The 19,097-nt window shown below is 38.8% G+C and overlaps 1 protein-coding gene across 1 annotated transcript; it reads left to right on the top strand.

Annotated features, from left to right (window-relative positions):
- Positions 1–1,358: 1,358 nt before the first annotated feature.
- htra1a (HtrA serine peptidase 1a) lies at positions 1,359–17,758 on the top strand. Its single transcript, XM_079459477.1, has 9 exons — positions 1,359–1,989; positions 7,899–8,001; positions 8,111–8,315; positions 14,539–14,733; positions 14,899–14,931; positions 15,479–15,593; positions 15,685–15,733; positions 15,893–15,988; positions 17,145–17,758. The coding sequence occupies exons 1-9, from the start codon at positions 1,533–1,535 to the stop codon at positions 17,311–17,313; spliced, it is 1,422 nt and encodes a 473-aa protein (XP_079315603.1). The 5' UTR covers positions 1,359–1,532; the 3' UTR covers positions 17,314–17,758.
- Positions 17,759–19,097: the final 1,339 nt, after the last annotated feature.

Below are 19,097 nucleotides of genomic sequence, written 5' to 3'. Positions count from 1 at the left end.
TGTCGTGAAGAGGATGTTATGTTTTTATTGTGCTTTGCAACATCACAAAAACAATAAAACATTATCTTCTTAAATTTTAAAGTTTCTTAAAATTACCTTAAAGAGTAATTGGTTTGAATAGACTTAAAGTTGACATTTTACAGAACTGTTCAACTAAGTCTTTGTCCACAAGAGAAACAGTAAAATCACCCAATTAGAGTTTCTCAGCTTCACTTAACCACAAAAACAGCCCAGCCTTACAGTCCTCAGGCCAGGGACGTTTTCATGGGCAAGCCCCTCGTAAAGATGCCTAAATGGACTGGGTTTTTTTGAAGTCCGTTTTTTCCAATTTATTTTACTTTTACATTTTACAAACAAACACGACATCATTGCAGGCCTCCACAAATATACATTTCCATGAGATCTACCACTAGCATCTCAAATCTCTCGTTTGTGTGCGAATGAGCGCTGCGTGACACGTAACTGGCCTATAAAATGCTTATTGGACTCTCTCCCACCTGTAAATGGTCCAGTCCGTGTTTTCCACAGAAATGTTCATCGGGGTTCATTTAAGTGCCTGTAAATCAGGAGAAAGTTACAGAACAGCAGAAATTGAATCTCAGCACAACAGTAAACAGATCCAATTTTATTTAAGGGTTCATTTAATTTGGCATCTAGAGAATTCGGTCTTTTTTTCCTAAATTCACAAGAACACTTGTGTATGTGTGGGGGGATTGTGGAGGGATACGTTTCTTTGTTATTTTCTGTTTATACATACTGTATATAATTCGAGTCGAGAAATCATTTGACGAGTCTAGAATGGTTGGATCTTACAGACATACAACAAAACTATTTTATGGGATCCTGTCAAATATAATCTATAGTTAACTTTAAAGCCATTTTAACTTTTTTACAGTACACTGTTTACTTAAAGCCCTCCACATGGTTAATTTATGACATTCAAAATGAACAAGGAAATTGATTCTTTACATGTCACTGCTTGAAGGGCATCATATATTGTCCTGTCAAAAAAACATAAACACTATATACGTGCAATTATACATAATAATAAATGTCATTGTTTGTATTAGTTAATGCCCAGTTAACTTAAATGAACAGAACTGGCATAACTAACATAACGAGGATTTAAATGCACCAATACTATAATGCTTGTTGTTAGTTCATGCTAACAAATGCATTTCCTAATTTTAACAACTAGGGCTACGGCATTATTGTAAAGGATTACCACAGCTACATTGTTTTTCGCTTAAGTTTGAAGTATTGCCCACATTTAGACCAATCGCATCGCTTGTTGTGGAAGTGTGCGGGACCTAGCGGAATCCAACGCGCCTTTATAAACGCAGCGCCAGCAGAAAAGCAGACACGCGCATTGTGCTCGCCCCCGCGGCTCACCAATATACAGCGCTCGGTCCAAAGTTTATTCTTGCTCGGACGCGGCTCTGTTGCTCTTCTTCGTGATTTATCTCGCATAATTCTATTCTTTTCCACATCTTCTACATTTGCATTCCTTATTCATCCGAACTTGCTTCACTATGATTTTGTTGACTTTGTTTTGCATCTGCGTCTTTGTAACATCGTTGCAAGCTGAAAGTAAACGTTATGTAGTCGGCGGCTGTCCGAGTGTCTGTGATAAGTCCATGTGCCCGTCGATGCCAAAGGACTGTCCGACGGGGCAGGTGATGGATCATTGTAACTGCTGCTTCGTGTGCGCGTCCGGAGAGGGAGACGCTTGCGGCGGGGTGGGTAAACTGGGTGACCCAGTGTGTGGAGAAGGTTTGAAGTGTTCGGTAACCGGAGGTGTGGGGTACTCCACCACCGTCAGGAGGAGAGGGAAAACCGGTGTGTGTGTGTGCAAGAGCAGCGATCCGGTTTGTGGCAGCGATGGGGTGTCGTATGATAACATCTGCGAGCTGAAGCGGGTCAGTCACCGGGCGCAGAGCCTGCAGCAGCCGCCGGTGCTTTTCATACAGCGGGGAGCGTGTGGGACAGGTGAGTACTTCACCAGAAATAAACATGCAAACATGGTCACACTTTACCTCTGTTCATTATCACATTTTGCCTTGCGCACGTTACGCTTTACGCACTGAGTCACATATTTTAAATAAGTACGTATGATGACAGACAGACAGACAGACAGAGTGACTGACTGACTGACAGACAGATGTGTGCCCTTAAAATATACTGTTTTACTTTCCCAAAATTAACCACTTCACATGCATTTTGGTGTGAGACAACAGAGGAGCTCATTGGAAATTGATCTGGTTCCTTCACGGATGAATTTGATATCTTCTGTGCATGCGTGTGTAATAAAAGTGTATGTACTTTTTATCTACCCCTCTTGCGTGTCTTCGTTGTTCTCAGTGAAAGACCCTTGATGTGTCATAGTTTTGACATACTGTGGAACCTTTAAAGGTTAGTTAATATTATTGGTCCTGATAGCAGATTTGATCCTCATATAGACAGCAATGATCTTGGACATGCTTATACGCAAATATTGCCATGCAAACACAACATTATAAACACAGCCGTTGAGTGATTTGTCTGTGAATAAGATAATCACTCTCACGTACTTTCTCTGGATGTGTTCCACAACACTGGAGGGATCTCCCTCGTGCCACAAAATCAGCAGATTCTGTAGTGGTCTTTTAGAAGTGGCTAAAAGCACATCTCTTCCTTCAACATCTGAACCCTATAGTCTTCTACTTCTTCCTATCCCCCCCCCTTGCTTCGTATACTGTGTTAGCTAACTGAGACCAGTTTTACTGCACCTATGCATTGTTGTTGTTCTTTTGTTGCACAAATTGCTTCTATTGTTTTCCCCTACTTTGTAACTCGCTTTGGATAAAAGCATCTGCTAAATGTAAATGTGAATATGAGTTTCAGCACTCCAAAGCCTCTTAAGAGTGAGGATATGTTAGGCATAACTGTTGATAAATCTGTCTAGTCTTTGCATATTGGCCTAATAAAACTGTATATAAGCAATGTGCCAAGCTGCAAGAGGTCCGCGGGTTCCAAATCCTGGCCTCACCTAAAGAAAACAGACTTTCGTGCAGAACTCGTGATGTAATTTGCATCTGGATCTTAAGTCCTGCCTGCATCTCAGCACACTTTTCCTCAGCTGGCCGCAGATTTAGGTCCAATTCTGAGTCTTATGCATTTGGTAGGAAAACGATTTTGACTGTCAGAACAATCCGAAGCAGAGAGAAACTCATACAGCCGCTCTCCTGCAAGGCTTTTCCCCTCGTTTAACCTTGGTCTGGTTTGGGTTTGGTGATTGTTGTGATTGAGGGAAATGGGCTGCACACTGCTTGCCCGAGGAGGAGAATAGAGGAGTGAGTCAATATAAAAGCTTTCCAGACTCACACCTTCAGCTCAGAGGCTGTTCAGTTCACCATTGTGTTCACAGTTTATACCTGTGTGTACATGTGTGTAAGAGCCAGAAGGAGTGTTATTGTTTTTAGGGATGGACATTTTTGCTTTAAAGGTGCCTTGATATAGCCAAGTTAAGATTGCATGTCTGCTCTAACTAACTGCAGCTATGCCACAGTGTTATGGCTTAAAGATCGCATATCACAGGCAGTTTCTGCCAAACTCATATTAATCTTGTGTGCATATACAGTAGTATTGCATACACATTTATAAAAGAGAGATACAGCTGTATTATTATTTCCGGAAAAACACGAGTTGCTGAAGGTGGGACTAGTGGGGAAAGTGGGATGGAACTACACCACGAGCAAGCAACACATCATCACATTAATCCCTTTGTGTTTTGTTCATTATGCAATGACAAACAAAACACAGACGTATGACTTCACTTACCGCGTGCAGTTCATGTCCGGCATCTTTTAGCACTGGGACCGCGCCGTCTAGCAGTTTCAGACGATCTTCAAATCCAGTGTTATATCCACCGTTTATATAGCATCCATCACTGAAATACAGACACACCTAAACTTCACTATCGCAAGAGTTACAAGCTGCAGCACCGCGTAGCCCATCTTGACGCAGCACAGAGAACCTTGATGGTTAGCGGGTCTCGCACGTTGGTTTGCTCATAGGTGGGTTCTTTCTTTTGCCTTGCCGTGCTTTTTTAACAAATTAAAAATTTGTCACATATTACTTCATCAAGCCACACTTCTCTTTAGAGAAGCAGTATGCACTAATTGAAGCAGTCACTAAACATCAAGAAAAAAGATCCAGACTTCTTTTCCAAACCTCAGGGTGCATAGAGTTTATATAACAATTGATACAGCTTTATGATAGGATTGCCTTATTGTCTTATTTTTACGTCATCTACTTGATTTAGTGTGTTTTTCGTTTAAATTTTTGCTTGACTTTTTTGGAAACTCTTAACCAATATTCTTTTATCAGAAACTTAAACCACTTAAAAATAATGGTCTGTTAAAACTTATCAATAAGCCGAGTTGGTTGTTAAAATACGGCTACACTTGGTCAGCATATATATGTTACATGAAAAACACAATGATACAAAGTTTATCACATTTCATTTCCATCATAAAAGCTGACCTCCATCTGATAAAATGTGTGACTCAAACTAGAGCCAAATTATTGCCACACTTGAAGTCGCCTGAACGCACATGCAAATACTATGAAGGCATGTATCCACAGAGATCCGCAGTTGTGTTGTGTAATTTTTCTGTCTACAAGTGTGTGAGAAGTGAAGAGAGCATGTTGTGAGTGTGTTTGTATATTAGCTTTATAAATATTGGAGCTTTGGGATCCGCTGTAATCCAGAAACTTTTATACAGGCCCTGAGTTGGAAAGAGCGGGCAGTGTGTATGTGTGTGTTTACATTTGCACTAATGTTGTCTTGTTTTCTTTTACATGGTTTTAATTAAGCATCTTCAGGCAGTTTGTGTACTTTTTATTGTTTTCTTCTGCTGGTAACCCAAATGTGAGTTTTCTTTGACTCAGTTGTGTGTGTGTTTGTGTACATTTTCTGTGTTTTTATCCGTTTTATATGTTGTACGTGTTTGTGTTTTATTTTTATGAGTGCTTAGAGCCCGTCTCTACAAGTTCTGTAGCTCTTCAACTTCTCTCTATCTCTCTCTCTTAATCTAAATGTAACACATTTATACTGTCTGCTTTGTCATTTTCATTATTCCTGCTGGCGGTTCCCATTATTTTCATTTTATCTCCCTTTGCATCAGTCTGTGTTCATCCATGCCTGTGAATCTTTGACTGTCTCTCAAATCCTGCTGCTTAATCCAGAATTACTCTCAGATCCTGTTCTGAAAGTAGTTCTCAGACCTTTCACAGATCTTTCCTCTCTCTCTCTCTCTCTCCTTCTCTCTCCAACTCTTCTTAATGACTGAGCTTGTGGAGATATGGGTTGAAACGGATAGGAAAATATGTCATCGTTTCATGGTTCCACTAGAGTTTGTTGTTTAAATGTTTTGTTCTTCGTGTTTGTCTGTGTGCTTTGTTTGTGTAGAATAAAGCCTTTGTTTAGTGCTGCATGATTAGCATGTTATGAAAGACGTATTTATTTATGAATGCAACTGAGTGGTTGTGCCCTTTTTACCAGAACTCAATTTGGCTTATTTTTTATTCTTTTAAATTGTGACTACTTTAAGTGTTTGTTTTGTTTGTTTTCATGATCAACAATTGAGAGGACATTTAAATTATGTTTGTCCTTTTAATGGAAAGTTAATCCTGCACACACACACAGGTCTACACTTAGACCCTAGTCTAGAAATTAACTTGTCAAAAAGAACCAGAATAGACAGGCATGTGATTTAGAGAATGACTGAATGATGACTAAACCATGAAACACACATGAAAATGATTATATTTATGTCTGTTTCTTACTGCCCTGGAGTTCAGAGCATCATCACTCCCTTATAACTTTGCAAACTAGGAAAACGCATCCCCCAACCTTTCTCCTTTGGTCTGTTCTCTTTTAGAGTAAAATAGTTGGACTTTCCCACAGTAAGGGTTCATTATTAGCCCTCTGCCCACCTCTATAGGTGCTGCCTGAAGTCAAACACATATTAGAGGCGTCACAAACACCACGTTAAGGCCTCAGACAAATTTGTGTATAACACAATGAACATTACACCGTTTTTATTGTTTGCCTGAAGCTGGTCAGTCTCACCACACTGGATATTATGGAAACTTGTTTTAATTTTCCTGTCGGTTTGGTAAACTTAAATTTTGGTCAGATTGTTTTAATCTTGTGCAATGTGGAATGTGCTAAGTCAGCAAGTGCAGGTATAAAGCCATGTAGTTAAAACGGTGAAGAATGATTTAGGTTAGTTGTCAATGTGATTCATTTTGACTGTTTCGCAGCGCTGTAAGCTGTAAGGTAATGGGGTATAAACCTATAAATAAATCAATGGTAGCAAGGGTTAAATCGTTTAGTGATCGTGAAAAGCTTTAGTGGTAGTGAGGCCGAAATACACACAAATACACAGGTTATGGATTTGGTCTGATTGTCTCATGTCAGTCTATTTGAGCTAATCTTACAAATTTGGTAAAAACTTGATTTCAGAAGTTAAGAACATGTAGGAGTCAATTCTTGACAATTGAACTGCAACAGTATAGTATTAAAATGTGTGTACTGCTTCATATTTATGATTGGACATTTTTTTGGAAATACGTTTTTTTTATGCTGCTTACCCAACAGCGATACTGCAATGGACCTCAACAACCAGTTTCTGCTTGTTTCTGTTCCACAAATGGCTATCTTCCATGTCCAGCTGGAGCGTTTTTACCCTGCCCTGTCAATCACAAAAGTATATAAACAACTGCGTAACTCACTCCCATAAAAATGGTTCCAGCACCCCACCACTGCCCCGATTCTGTCTATTGAACTCTATTTTGTTTGAATGATTATCTCATTTGAGTTTCTGACCTAGTCTAATAGGGGAATTTATAGCGATTCAAGCATATTTACCTTCATCTCAGTCCAGGATTATATGAAAATATGAATTTATTATAAATTGTACTTGTGTATGTAAACAAAGTACAAGCAAGTCATACAGATTTTGTTGTCAAATCCAAAGTAGAACATATACTTTGAGGCTACTTCACACCAGGAAGCTAGAAGTTTAGTTGTTAAATGGATTTAAAAAGATGATCCGGAACATTTTCTTTCCGCAAACCCGTGAAGACAGAGTGTGCTAAAAACTATAATTAGATTGGACATCTCCGGTCGGTACGAACTTCAGCGCCATGCTGGATATGACTATAATTTCATTTAAGATTACATTTAAGAAGACAACATAACTATACAACCCAGTTCACTTTCATTTTAACATTTTAGCACAAACCCAACTTGCCACAAAGACTTCTCATGTCTTAAACATACATGCTTTCAGCTGCCAGGTCTTCTTCAGGTCCCTGTGATCATACATAATTAATAGGGTTCCCACATCACTCCAGCGACTTAACTGATTCGCTTTCAATGCTCACTATCTTGTGTCTGCGTTGCATACCCAGCCATCTGACCCTCAGGGTGACAGTTAGAAAGTACAGAAAATTAAAAGAGCAATTTTCACTCACTTTAGTTTTTAAAGGGGAATGTTTATTATGAGCTTTTGAGTGTTGATCATAAACGTCTTTGGTTTAAAGGGAAAACATATCTGTCGTGTCTTTTCCCTTCATGGTGAAATTACAGAGCACGATGTTCAACATTTCCAGACACATCCTCCAAAGGGACTTCTCAGATCTGGCTAGTCGCGTGCCTGTGTGTGTGGATGACTTATATAAGCTACAGAAGTCCATATATATTACGTAAAAATGTCAACCGCTTATCTTTTTATAGTTAATGACTGGTCTCATACTCCCGTTTTGGTTAGGTGATGTCATTCGACATGTTCCTTTACAGTTTTTCCACATCTACTGTAAATTCACATTTCATCTGTCTTTTATTCAAGCCGTCCGTGATAACCCCGACAGCCTGAGGTACAAGTACAATTTCATTGCGGATGTAGTGGAGAAGATCGGCCCTGCTGTGGTTCATATTGAACTTTATCGCAAGTAAGGTTTTGACAAGTGTGAAACATTGCTTTGTGTAAAATTCAGAGCCTTACAATGCTCAGTTTTTCTCATATGTTTTCTCACAAACTTTTTCCAATTTTTTGCTTAGGATGGTTTATTCTAAGAGAGAGATGGCGGTGGCGAGTGGGTCAGGCTTTGTGGTGTCTGAAGACGGCCTCATCGTGACCAATGCCCACGTGGTAGCCAATAAAAACAGGGTGAAGGTGGAACTTAAAAATGGAGTCTCGTATGATGCAAAGATCAAAGATGTTGATGAAAAGGCAGACATTGCCCTCATAAAGATTGATCCACCCGTAAGTCGAACGTCGAACGAAAATTTTTCTCAAAATAAAAAGGATGTTGTTATTTACTCAAACTACATATATAACTTTTTCCTCAATGAAAATAAGAGACGATAATCAAAAAAGACGATAGACTGTCAGCACCAGTGCCAGGTTTACAGGTTTAAAATGACTTTGTAATGAACAGAATTTTCATTTCTGTGTGAATCATTTCAACACACATCACTGACATTATTTATCCCTCTAGTACAAATCTTGGCTTCTCACTGGCCTGACAGGGGGATTTAAGTTTATATACAGAAGGATATATGCCTTCCAAAACTTGTAGGTTGACTACATGGAGGGGAACAGAAGGGTAAAAAGTGTGTTCACACTTTAGCGTAAGAACCAGCACTTCAAAGCATTCACACAGGAACAAATAGACTGAAGTAAAGCTCCAAAAAACTGCTTGCAAAACTTGTGATGACCATTATTTTCACCTCAGGCACTTAACATTTCTAGCCTAGCACAAACCAATCATCTGCATTGTTTGTGGATTTAGGTGTACAGATTGAACAGTAAAATGTATTTTACGAAGAATGCTGCCTCGCTCATCTTTTTAAATAGAAACACTGGTTTTATCAATATACAATGATTGTTTAAACTTCATGATTCAAGTCAAAATGTGAACTGTGACCAACCAGATATGGCAGGCTCTGTTAAGGGACGTAGTTGCAATCTGAGCAACATCATAAAAATCCAAACATAAAGAGAGTGTTTCATCAACACAAGAAATAGATCTGGCCAAGCTAAAAGTTACAAGGTTTTAAACTTGGCACAGATATTTGCAATTACAACAGTCACCTAGCGCTGTAATATTTTGATAACACGTTATTTGGAAAGGAGAATTTTCATGTGCAACCAAAATAGGAACATTACTGACCCTAAACACAGAATGACTAATGCAAACCTTATATGGTTTCTAAGTAGAAATTACCCACAAACCCCACACACTCAATTGGGTCTGAATCACATAGCACTGTGCAGACTGTTAGACCGTATGCCAAAGCTGATAGACACCAGGCAACGTGTTTGGCTGGTGTATTTCACAATCACGTAGGCTCTTAAACATACATTCTCCAGAGAAATGTACTGTACTAAAGCACACGTAAGGACAGACTGCATGTTTAATCTGGTTCAGTGTTCCTAAAGAATGCATACTGCTCCAGGATCAGATTCTTTTAGTCTTATCCTGATCTATGCAGCCCAAACAGATTGCCGTCAATGCAGTGCTCTGAGATATTTCGTACACATCTCGGTCAGCTGTATGATACACTTCTGCCTTGTAGCATTGAATCGGTGGGCTCTTCAATGCCCAGCTGCTAAAGAGTTTGCCCCAGTTTGAGCGAGTGTTTCTGAATGACATCATGTGTGTATGTGAGGAGAGAGTAACAGATTAAGTGAGTAACTGAAACAAGTTAAAATCTTTACGTAGACCAGAAATAAGACAGGGAGAGAAAGAGATCCATTGGCTTGACTGGCAGAAGTGAGTTGGTGTTGAAGTTCTGGGATAGATCAGGCACCACAGAGTACCTGAGGAAAGTGTGTCTCTGTAAGAGAGAGAGAGAGAGAGAGAGAGAGAGAGAGAGAGAGAGACTTGTGTGTGCCTGCATCCCTGTAAGCAATTACGGCAATTTCTTCCCCTTTTGTGTCACATGTTGAGCAGTTTGAAGTAGGTCAGTGCTTTCAAACAATCCAAAACAAGCACACACATAACTTCAACCCACTAAAATGGAAAATGTAAGTCTTCATTTTGAAATAAAATAAAAGATTTGCCAAATTTGTGGACATGTTAAATGGATGACCACTCTCATGCACAAATAAACCTTCATGCTATGAGTAAATGTATAATTAGCCTATATCACACAATATAGTTTCTCTCATGCAGAAAATCGACAGCACATGGTGGGAAACTGAGGAGCAGGGCAGATTACTCTTTATTTTCAATTTCCTCACAATATTTTGTCCTTCACGCTTTCTTGCTTCTTTCTCCTTTTATTGGTGTCTGAATGCCTCTTGAGAAAGCAATAGTCTGTCGGCAGAAGCCCAGACTTCAGAAGCAGGAAGAGGGAAAGCGTTTTCCCTCACGCAGCGAGAGAGGAAATGTGGTTAGCAGAAAAAATTATCCATATGCGTATATGTGTGTACAGGAGCAAATTCTCCCACATTCAAGGCAAAAGTGTACGGATGTTGAGTTTTGAGGGTCCAACCTCGATCCAAGACTCTGAATTGGGAAACAGGAATGATGAGAAGTTCATTTAATTGCAGAGATGACTTAACCCACCAGGAAAGTGAATCACTTTCAGGTCTCAGCTCATCACACGTTTAGTCATCTCATTTCTAAATCTCCTGTGTCTTCTTTTACGAACAAGAGCTAAGTAGAGTAGAGCAAATCACTCAGATCACATGAGTCTGAGTCATCAATAATTTAAGTTTTATTATCTGAATTCATTGAAAAGTTGTGACTCAAACTAATCATTTATTTACAACAAAGATTTAGGAATGCCATACACAACTTGTATGGTCTACTTTTCATGATATGTTGTTTATCATTTTTGTGTTCGACAGCCCTAGCTGGTTCTCATGCCCCTGTGCCATGTGGGACGGTATGTCATTGAAAACCCCTAAATCCCCCCTCCCCCAAACACACTAAGGAATACAAGTCTCAACTCATTCTAGGTTGGCGGTGTACAATATCACGTCTGGTCCCAGGCTGATAATTCCAGCGTGGTCTATTGTGTTGACTGACTATACACAGAATGGTTGACATGGGAAGAAAAAACTGTTTTAGTCAAGATCTCGATTATTTCTCCTAGACCAAGGGATGAAATGGAGAGTAGAGGAGACTTTCACATAAGTTTCCTTCAAGTTTCTTGTCTCCTGCTAATCTTGTGTGTCTGCTCTAGTTTCAGTAGGGGGTTTCAATAACAACACAACACAAACGGTGCTCATGTTTGCCAACATCTGCAATCCAAAATTAGAGATGTCAACATGAGCCTGATATTTCTGATGTTTCCAACACCAGATTATTCCGATCATCCGCAGTCATTTTAATGCTCTTTTTTTTTACTCTGTCAGCAGTTGTCTCATACATTTGTGTCTGAGACATTTTAAAAGGAATAAAGTTCATACTTAAAACACATTTGAGTCGAAACTCAATTGAGGATGCAATTAAGTCGCCTACGTTTTAAAATAAATCTCTAAGCAATATTCCCTTTGGTGTCCCACACACAGCCACATCCAACACAACCGCCACAAATGAGAGTTTTGGTAATTAAACTGATGCTCTCGACGCGGTAATTATAGGCACAGTATGTGATGCATACTTAGAGGCTCAGTGATGATAGAGCTCGGTTACTTTAAATCCTAGACACCTAATTCCAAATTCATGGATAAATGCAGAGGGTAATGATGTAGCCTATTTGTGGATCCTCTTGAAGAAATTTCCTACTTTTCTTCGGATTGTGACTAAATGCAGACTGTATTTTTCCTATTGCGTGTGAAGGGCAATACGTCTCTGGAAACTCTGTATCTACATGACATGCTAATAATAACTTAAACCTTCCCTTCACTGCGTTATCTATTTTGCACCTGCATGGGTCCTTGTTAAAGTGCAGTTACTGGAATGGATTTTAAAGACGTCGGCTGGAAATGTCTTCTTCGTGTGTAAGAACTGTTGGTTAGAATTTACTCAACATAAAGCTAAAATCATCAGAAACCAAAGTCAAATACATCACAACTAATCTGACTGGCTAATTTCTTTTTGTCATTGTGCAGAGGTTCGAGAGGCATCCTTGCAAAGAATGGAGTGGTGTGTTTTCATTGGCGCTTTGTTTTGTTCATTGTCTCTCAATCTGAGTCTGGTTGGTATGCGTATAGTAACAACAATGTGGAATGTTGGACTTAACAGTAAGCGGGATGATCATCTCAGCTAAACATAGATAAAATGTTGTTTGGGTCACCTTGTGTATCTTTATTATCAGATCCATATCGGCCTTACAAAGCCTATATCATCTCTGTAGATTTTTCTGAAGTTATTTTATTGGCATCAGTTTAGGGCGTTGCTGTTTATGTCCCATGTTGACGCTTTTTCCAGATTGAATATTGTTAACAAAGGCACCTGGCGAACTCAGTTCTGTTTTTAATAAGCCAGATGGATGCAGGTGTTTCTGCTGGTTTATTAGGGACTGTTGACCTCAAGTCTCACAACGCAGAGCTGGTATGCATTGTTTCGTTAATCTCTCAAACTTTTGAAAACAACAGCATGATGTATTTATGGCACCCATCAGGTGGCATCACCACAATCACTGCTCAACCAACTAAACACCAGTACTAAACATGAATATTTGTGAATTATGTCTGAATTACAAAATGCTGCAGATTACAAAATCAGTTTTTGATGCCCTGCTGTATAGTTACAGTCCTAATACACTGGTGATAGCCTATATTTTAAGTTTGGACACGAACACTGAGTCATCTTGTGGTGAGGAGAAAGAGCGGGGAATGAAGAAGAGCTCCCATGGTGGTTTTTCCATGTAGAAACTATAATTTCACACAGTTTCAACATTGTTGACCAAAATGCCACATTGACACAAAATGGCTGACTTAGCTTTGATGTGGCTAACACGTGGTGTAAATTCTGAAGTGACCTTTATGCCTAAAGAATGATCTCATTCTTTTGAAATGGTAATAAGAACTGATGTTCCCACCAGCGACATCGGTAGCTGATTTTGATTCCAGCATGTATTGAGCCAGATATATTTGGCAGCTGGGATTTGTGCCATCTTTTATCAAGACATTTTTTGTGCCATTTTTTATTTTGATCTGCTTCCTTTTTAATGAACCAGTTCGCTCAACAATGTGATTCACCTATAATTGTGAATAAAACAGATGTACGAAGATATCTTATGAATTTAAAACTTTTATCTGAATAGAACTACGACCAACAGTCTCACAGAAATTGGTCAAACTTGCATCCAACACTGTGTTCATTTAAATTTCACATAACAAAAATTTTTAGTTATTGGTTATTTGGAATTTGCTTTAACCCCATCCTCCCCCCGTCTCTGTATGTTTATCATTTTTATAAGAAGTATGTACACTTTCTCTGTCTGAGACCTTTTTAGTGGAACAAGAGAAAACATGGAGGAGGGGAGTGATCGTTTTTTCGTCTTGTTTATTAGCAATCATCGTCGTCAGTCATCTTTATCCTGTTCTATTTTTAAACCCTCGGTAGCGCATGCAGGTTGAGTTCGCAGGGAGTTCACCTTGTGATGAAAGCTTAAGATTAGTTACATCTCTGAATGTTCGGTTTCCTGCCTCTCCATGCTTGCTGAGTAGAAACCGTGCAGTGACATGTCTTGAAGGCAGCCATTTTGTTTACCTCATTGACATAAACATGACATGGAAAATGTTCTGCACATCACTGGTAATGCAAAATGATAACTCCTCTAAACTTAAAATAAAGATTTTTAGAGTAGAAAAAACTGAAAAAAGTTGTATATTTCATATTAGCCTTGTAAGCATTTTAGCTGACATTGGAATAGCTAGAGCTCAGGCTACTGAGCAACTTTGAAATAAAATCCCTATTATACCAAGCCCTTATATGCCTGAAAGCTGAATGTTATTGTGTCCGGTGTGTATCTCAAGCTCCCGGTCTTCCCTGTTTACTCTGTGGCTCTATTTATACTGTCTGTAAACAAAACAGACCCCAGTGCAGTGGCTAAACGCACATATTCTGTTTTGATGACGTTGGTGCTAATCAAGCCCTTGTGTTGAGAGTCAACAGCATTCGATTTGATCCGTCTGTTTTTCCGTGATGTCATAAAGGTTGGCGATAGGGTTTCAGTGATCTCAATTTAAAATCCAAAGTCCTATTTAGCAGACACTTGATAGCGGAAGCGAGGTGCTAGCTGTCTGAATGGCAGTTCTGGGTGCAGGAAATTGGAGGGTAGAGTTATGGAACGCCACTGTTTCACCATTTATCACACGCACTGACATTGCAGTGTTATAAAGTTTCTAAAATGTCAAAAACATCTGTGTTGGGAAGCCACTATCGTTAGTTCTGTTATATAGTTCTTTTATAAACTTTCCAACCCTTAAGACACACCCTTAAGATATTTTTGTCCTATGGATGAGTAATTAAATAAAAACTACATTCCCAATGTAACAAGAAAATGTTTTCTCTCTCCGGCAGGGTAAGCTTCCTGTACTTTTACTTGGGCGATCGGCTGACCTCAGACCAGGAGAATTTGTGGTTGCCATAGGCAGCCCATTTTCCCTTCAGAACACAGTTACCACGGGCATCGTGAGCACCACGCAGAGAGGAGGAAAAGAGTTGGGCCTGCGAAATTCTGATATGGATTACATTCAGACCGATGCCATCATTAATGTATGTGAATTATTACTGCAAATCCAAAGTCCTGTTATTAATTATACTGCAGCAAATTAACAAACTTGAGTCTGTTCATTTGTTGGTTGCTTTCAAATTTAAAACCATAAACTAAGCAATAAAACGCAAACATGTCTTACTACTTAATATGTGTTTCTTTTACAGTATGGTAATTCTGGGGGGCCGTTGGTCAATCTGGTAAGCATTTCCTTATTTCAAAAGTCTTACATTGAATTCCTTAGAAGATGCATATTACAGTAAACACATTCGTGCTGATGATGGTCCATTTTCTTAGCATTCATGTGTCTGGTGTTACAGTAATCCTACGCTGGAAAATACTATCAATTGTCATGGTGGAACTCAGCCATTAATCTTACTTAATTATCTTGTGTAAAATATCTGATCCGAGTGCTGACAGTGAATCTTTTTACTGTTTATTTACTAATACAATGGATTGTGCACTGTAAAACTATGTGCTATGTGTAGTTGTTACTTCAAGTAGCTATTGCTACCTTTCCATTAAAAACTGCCGATTTGTCAAAGACAGTGCACCTGCTATATATGTATGAAAATATATTTTAGCATTTTAAATTAACCAAACACTAAGCAACTTATTCCAAATTCACTAAAGATATTTGAAAACAGATTTAAATTCACAGCTTCTGTCGATTGGCACTGGTTGTTTGACCTGCCCTATAATCACTAGTCAAACACAAGTACACTATGATCGTCCTTTTTTCTTTAGGATGGGGAGGTGATTGGAATCAACACATTAAAAGTCACTGCAGGAATATCTTTCGCTATCCCATCAGACAAGATACGCCAGTTTCTTGCTGAGTCATATGACCGACAGGCTAGAGGTACAACAAAGAAACAAAAAATAGCTATATTAAATACTGGATTATCCGTTTTTGTTGTGTTTATATTGTGTTCTTCTAACATGTCGTGGAGCAATGAAGAAAAGATACATTGGTGTTCGTATGATGACCCTCACTCCTGCGTGAGTAGACAAATGCCTTCTTTAATAAATATTTGAATTAAAATTAATCATAATCAAATCTGTTGGGACAAACACCCTGATTAAGTAATGTAAGAGCACCAGTGTAAGGACTGCTCTTTTTCTTTAATGGCTAAAGTTTCTATTAATTTCTGCTCACAGATTGTCCAAAGAGCTGAGAGGTCGACTGCGAGACTTTCCTGACATCACGTCAGGAGCCTATGTCATCGAGGTCATCTCTAAAACCCCAGCTGCAGCGTAAGTCCCATAAACTTTACATCCCATAATGCCAATGAGGTCAAAAGTGCAGGTCAACTCTTTTTCCAGTCTGTTTTTACTGGCCATGTGCACATGCTCTCGTCATACTTAGAGGAATATTATCTTGGGCTCCCTCTACCTCCAAATGTTTACATTTACATCAGCCCAACCAACACACATCCACACACCCCCCCCCCGTCCTTCCCTTTTCACACGCACACAAAACCCTACTTAACACAATGTGTTTAACAACCAATTAAAATATCATTTTCTCTGTCATTTTTTAAACCGTGTATGACATGTTTAATAATTGTGCACATAGTTAGCCCAAAAAAGAACATTCAGATGATGCATTAAATCCCCTTTGCCATGTGATTCAGTGCAGGGATGTGGTTATGCCACATCATAACCACCGAGTTACATTTTGAAGCCTTTTTGTCTTTATTACATGCCTGTCAGAAACAAAAGCAAACACTTACAGTACGTGAAAAGAACACCAGGTTCTAGATGTTTCTGTACGTTTTGCTGGGATTGCAGGTCGATGTGAGGAAATTCCTTGAGCATGAAACTGTGTTTTGATATGAATCCACAACCACCAGTCCAATGCCACATCCTGATCCAGGATATTTTTAGGTTACTTAAATCTGGGACATGTTATGAACACGCTCAGATGGCTTTCCTTTATCCATGTACAGTAACACTATATGGTTATGATTCACAGTTAAATAACAGATGATCACTAAATATCACAGTTACAGTCCAACAAACAGGAAGTACTTGTGAAATCTACTGTTAAGTGAATGTCATTCTCTACCATGTATACTTAAATTTATTTTAAAAAATCATTTGAAAATAATATGCTTTGAGTTATTGAGGCATTTAGCTTTTAATGTGTAATGTCAAAGGTTTTGATGTGTAATGAAGCATGTTGTTTGACAGCAACTGTACAAATACGTTACATATGGCCCTCAGTGTTGGTTTTGGAGGTTAACTTGGTGTATTTCTGGGAAATCAAGCAATATTGAATTTGTTCTGGAGAGGTTTCTTCTCTGTGATCTAAACGGCATGATCTCAGGATCAAGAGTCCTTAACCATAAATAATTATTTTAACACTCTTTCTCTCTTGTCGCTCTTCTCTTGTCTATCTGTTCTGCAGTGCTGGACTTAAGGAACATGATGTCATAATTTCCATCAATGGTCAGCAGATCTCCTCGGCAACGGATGTAAGCACAGCCATAAAAAAAGACTCAAATTTACGTGTGGTAGTACGACGAGGTAACGAAGACGTCATCCTTACAATCATTCCCATGGAGATTGACCCTTGACCCTGACTAGACCTCGGACCCACCAATGAACTTACTGGGCGTGTCTGCTACCATTTATGAGGGACACCTGGTCAATTGTCCATTCTCTTGAAATGACTGGCAGGGTGAAAGCTCTGACTTATAAGATTTTAGACTGTACAGAGCACATAGATTTAGAGCCATGTTCACTTTTATTAATGACATTTTTATCATAATTAATGATTTAATGGTACTACTGTTTAAATAAGCCTTTTTGAGATTTTCCACATTATAGATTCTTTTATCAAGTTCTCAACAATATTTTTGTGTGCATTGTAGTAAAGAGTTTTTTCAGAACTTGTTTAGATTTTGTAACACTTTTTGTAAAGTAAACTGATTTTTTTGCTATTGAAAAAATTGAAAAACCTTTTGATATGTTGCTCTTCTAGAGCATAATGTTTTATAATAAATGTTTCACATAACAATGGTGAGGGCTACTCTTTGAAACGGAAACCATAAGAAAACATGACACATTTATCTTCTAAGTTTGTGGTACTGTTGACCTCTAAATCTGTAGTATATGCACTTACAGCATAGGCGGAGTTTGACATTCGAGCCAGGGGGGGCAAAAAAAAAATCATTGTAGCAGCTGGGACCTGGGCTATCAATTGGGGAACACAGCACTAACACATATGGACACAACAAACATGCTAAATAAACACATATATTTATTTTTAACCCAAAGAAGAAGAAAAAACAGTACAACAATACAATCATTCTATTAGTAAACAGGTAAGCCACTTGACTTTGCATCGCATTTTCGGACACAATTAGGATCAACGCAATAAAATGCGGACCACTTTTGTTAAAATATTATCTTCAACCAAAACGAAAAGGTTTTTAAAGTTTTTCTTTCCTTTTTTCAAAACACATTGTGGCAATGAGAGCGATTAAAAAACAAGTTATATTTCGCATTTTGTACTTCATGAAACATTTAAAACATTTTGAGACAAGGGGAAAAAATAAAAAAGACGCCATGTGAGAGGCTACAGTATGCATAGATACAAAATTGCCTTTCTCTTATAAGTGTGACAAGACGGAACATTTTCAACTGACAGTCACACAATACTCCCACTTTTAATTTTTATATCAGTGGGACCGCCGTCCCCATCCCTCAAAAGACAGCATATTGAAAGCAGTGTGTTGAGTTTAAAGCAGTTATTTGGCAGAGAAATCAAATTTACAGACCTAGACATTGTCCAGACTAGTGCAACAGTAATTTTCGTTTTTTGCGTCCAGCATATGCGTCGATAATGGTCTCAGGTGAGAGCTTGGCCGTAATGTCGCTTTCGATGTGAAGGATCGCAAGAGAGGAAAACCTGGCTGCTCCCATCGTCAACCGCAGCCAGTTCCTTATCCTTATTTAAGATATTTATAATATATAATTTTTTTTAAAGAATGCAATTATTTTTTTTGTTGAAACAATGCAATTACCCGTTTCAGCCGCCAGGGGGGGCAATGCTCCCCCTGCCCCCCCGCAAACTCCGCGCATGACTTACAGTATAATATGAACAGCAGCAAATAGTCCAAAATAGTCAAATAATAGACCTACATTTACATAGATATTAATGCAAACTGCCTAAAGCCAATAATGTAAAAGCTGTAGATATTTTGGAGGAATAAGACGTTAGTTAAAATTAGCTGTAGAGTTGATGTACCTGGTCGTGGGCAGAATCGGCTGAAGTCATGTACTATCATTGTAAATCATGCATGTGACACACACATCTGACAGCTCAATATGCCAAGAAAGAAGCATGAGTCAGGAC

The sequence above is a fragment of the Barbatula barbatula genome (genome assembly GCF_947034865.1).
Source record: "Barbatula barbatula genome assembly, chromosome: 6".
NCBI lineage: Eukaryota > Metazoa > Chordata > Actinopteri > Cypriniformes > Nemacheilidae > Barbatula > Barbatula barbatula.
This window is presented reverse-complemented; position numbering and strand designations above follow the sequence as displayed.

Coding starts and splice junctions, on each gene's coding strand:
- htra1a (XM_079459477.1), top strand. CDS start 1,533: ATGATTTTGTTGACTTTGTTTTGCATCTGCGTCTTTGTAACATCGTTG. Junction 1,990..7,898: donor GCGGGGAGCGTGTGGGACAG/GTGAGTACTTCA, acceptor CTTTTATTCAAG/CCGTCCGTGATAACCCCGAC. Junction 15,989..17,144: donor TCTAAAACCCCAGCTGCAGC/GTAAGTCCCATA, acceptor TCTGTTCTGCAG/TGCTGGACTTAAGGAACATG.